General features: G+C 52.0%; 1 protein-coding gene across 1 annotated transcript in view; it reads left to right on the forward strand.

Moving 5' to 3' along the window:
• CNOT11 (CCR4-NOT transcription complex, subunit 11) overlaps positions 1 to 2344 on the forward strand; it is a 31977-nt gene that overhangs the window by 18366 nt on the left and 11267 nt on the right. The window contains exon 3 of the mRNA XM_010829862.1: positions 4 to 299. Coding sequence (XP_010828164.1) covers positions 4 to 299 — 296 coding nt within the window. The remainder of the gene's footprint in view (positions 1 to 3; positions 300 to 2344) is intronic.

Genomic DNA, 2344 nt, shown 5'->3' on the forward strand with positions numbered 1-2344 from the left:
GAGCATCATCTCGGAGGAGGCGGGCGGCGGCAGCACCTTCGAGGGCCTGTCCACCGCCTTCCACCACTACTTCAGCAAAGCCGACCACTTCCGCCTGGGCTCGGTGCTCGTGATGCTGCTGCAGCAGCCGGACCTGTTACCCAGCGCGGCGCAGCGCCTCACGGCGCTCTACCTGCTCTGGGAGATGTACCGCACCGAGCCGCTCGCCGCCAACCCCTTCGCCGCCAGCTTCGCGCACCTGCTTAACCCCGCGCCGCCCGCCCGCGGCGGCCAGGAACCCGACCGGCCGCCCCTCTCAGGTACGGCTGGGACCGCCTTCCTGGAGCTGCTGGGCCTTCACCGGCCTGGGAAATCCGTCGTCTCCTTTTGAAATTCCCTCCCCACCCCCTCCACCAAGTACGGACGAGTGGCAGCTTCCTGGCACCGAAAATTAACCGCTCCCCCCGCAACAGTAGGAGCCGTCAAACCGTGCAGCTTAGTGTGGGGCTTGACGCTTTTGTGCCTCACATGCGGTTCGTTCTCGTCTAGCCCGTCAGAGGTGTGTGAAGTTGTAAGTAACGACACACTTTATCTGCCCCCGGCTTTAAGTCTCAGGAGAGTCAATGAGAAGTCATTCAGAACCGGAAGACGTGGTTGAGGCGGAGATACACATTACGCAGGGCTTCCCCGGTGGCTCAGTGGTAAAGAACCCGGCTGCCAATGCAGGAGACACGGGTTGGACCCCTGGGTCACGAAGATCTTCTGGAGAAGGAAATGGCAACCCACTCCAGTATTCTTGCTTAGAGAATCCCATGGACAGAAGAGCCTGGCAGGCTACAGCTCATGGGGTCGCAGAGTGGGACACGACTTACCAGCTAAACAACAAAGGATTATACTAGCCACCTTCTTGCTGTTAGGTGTCCTTGGTTAACGCGATGGGGTCACAGGATAGAAAACAGCCTCGAATTCACCGCCTAGATTATAAAACTACTACTGGACATTATGTAAAAGGTGTGTTTTCTGCAACTTTGGTGAGACCGGTGGATTTGATGTGAGACTGCTTTTTTTTGTTTTGGTAACTCAAGAGCTTGTTTATGAGACTTGATTTTAGGAGAAGACCTGAAGCCAGGAGAGGAGAACGGCATAGAGGAGAAGATGGTGATGAGTGTCTGGGAGATTTAGACAGGGCCCAGTGTAGTGGGCAGAACAGGTTGTCAGAGGTGGGAAGCAGCTTGATCTCATAGTCCTTAGGCAGTGAGGAAACAGGTAAGTCACTCCTTAGGAAGGGACTGCTATTCCGGGAGCCAGAAGGTGAAGGCAGGATTAATGTAATACTAGAGAATTTTTTCCTGCAGGAGAGGGCTTCTGCAGTTAAGCTAGTCATTGTTGCTGCTGGCAATTCTTCTGGATCTAAAGCATCTTCTGATTGGTTACCTAAAAGGGGCAACTTTTGTATTCCATGAGATATCTGTAGCGTGCAGGTTCTGAACCTGACTTTCAGGAAGTTTGAGAATGTCCAGAAAAGTGACTGCAAGGTGTGTTGTGTGTGTGTATATGTGTGGTCTGGTCAAACCCGCCACCCAAGATGGACAGAGACAGTGTGGGATTTGGGTCTGAGAGCCTTCTGAATTCTGTAGGATGGGTTAGGTAAAGGAACTGTGACTTATGTAATGTTATTCTCAAATGCAATGAGTCTGAAACTAGATCTAGGCTGTTAACTTTGTATTGTAAATAGATTTCCCAGGAAAGAAATCCATAGATTGGTTATTTTGCCTGTCTCTGCCTCAGTTTACTTCTCTGTAAGCTGCAGATAATAATTCTCAGCTGGCAGAGTAGGCAGCAAGCATCTACCTGCAAAGCAGAAAACCAGAATTTGATCCCTGGGTCAGGAAGTTCCCCTGGAGAAGGGAATGGCAACCCATCCAGTATTCTTGCCTGGAGAATCCCATGGACAGAGGAGCCTGGCAGGCTAGTCCATGACATGGCAAAGAGTTGCACATGACTTCAGTTCAGTTCAGTTGCTCCGTCGTGTCCGACTCTTTGCCACCCCATGAATCGCAGCACGCCAGGCCTCCCTGTCCATCACCAACTCCCAGAGTTCACTCAAACTCAAGTCCTTTGAGTCAGTGATGCCATCCAGCCATCTTATCCTCTGTCGTCCCCTTCTCCTCCTGCCCCCAATCCCTCCCAGCATCAGAGTCTTTTCCAATGAGTCAACTCTTCCCATGAGGTGGCCAAAGTCCTGGAGTTTCAGCTTTAGCATCAGTCCTTCCAACGAATACCCAGGACTGATCTCCTTTAGAATGGACTGGCTGGATCTCCTTGCAGTCCAAGGGACTCTCAAGAGTCTTCTCTAACACCACAG

Source organism: Bison bison, unplaced genomic scaffold (assembly GCF_000754665.1).
Source record: "Bison bison bison isolate TAMUID 2011002044 unplaced genomic scaffold, Bison_UMD1.0 scf7180017864508, whole genome shotgun sequence".
Taxonomy (NCBI): domain Eukaryota; kingdom Metazoa; phylum Chordata; class Mammalia; order Artiodactyla; family Bovidae; genus Bison; species Bison bison.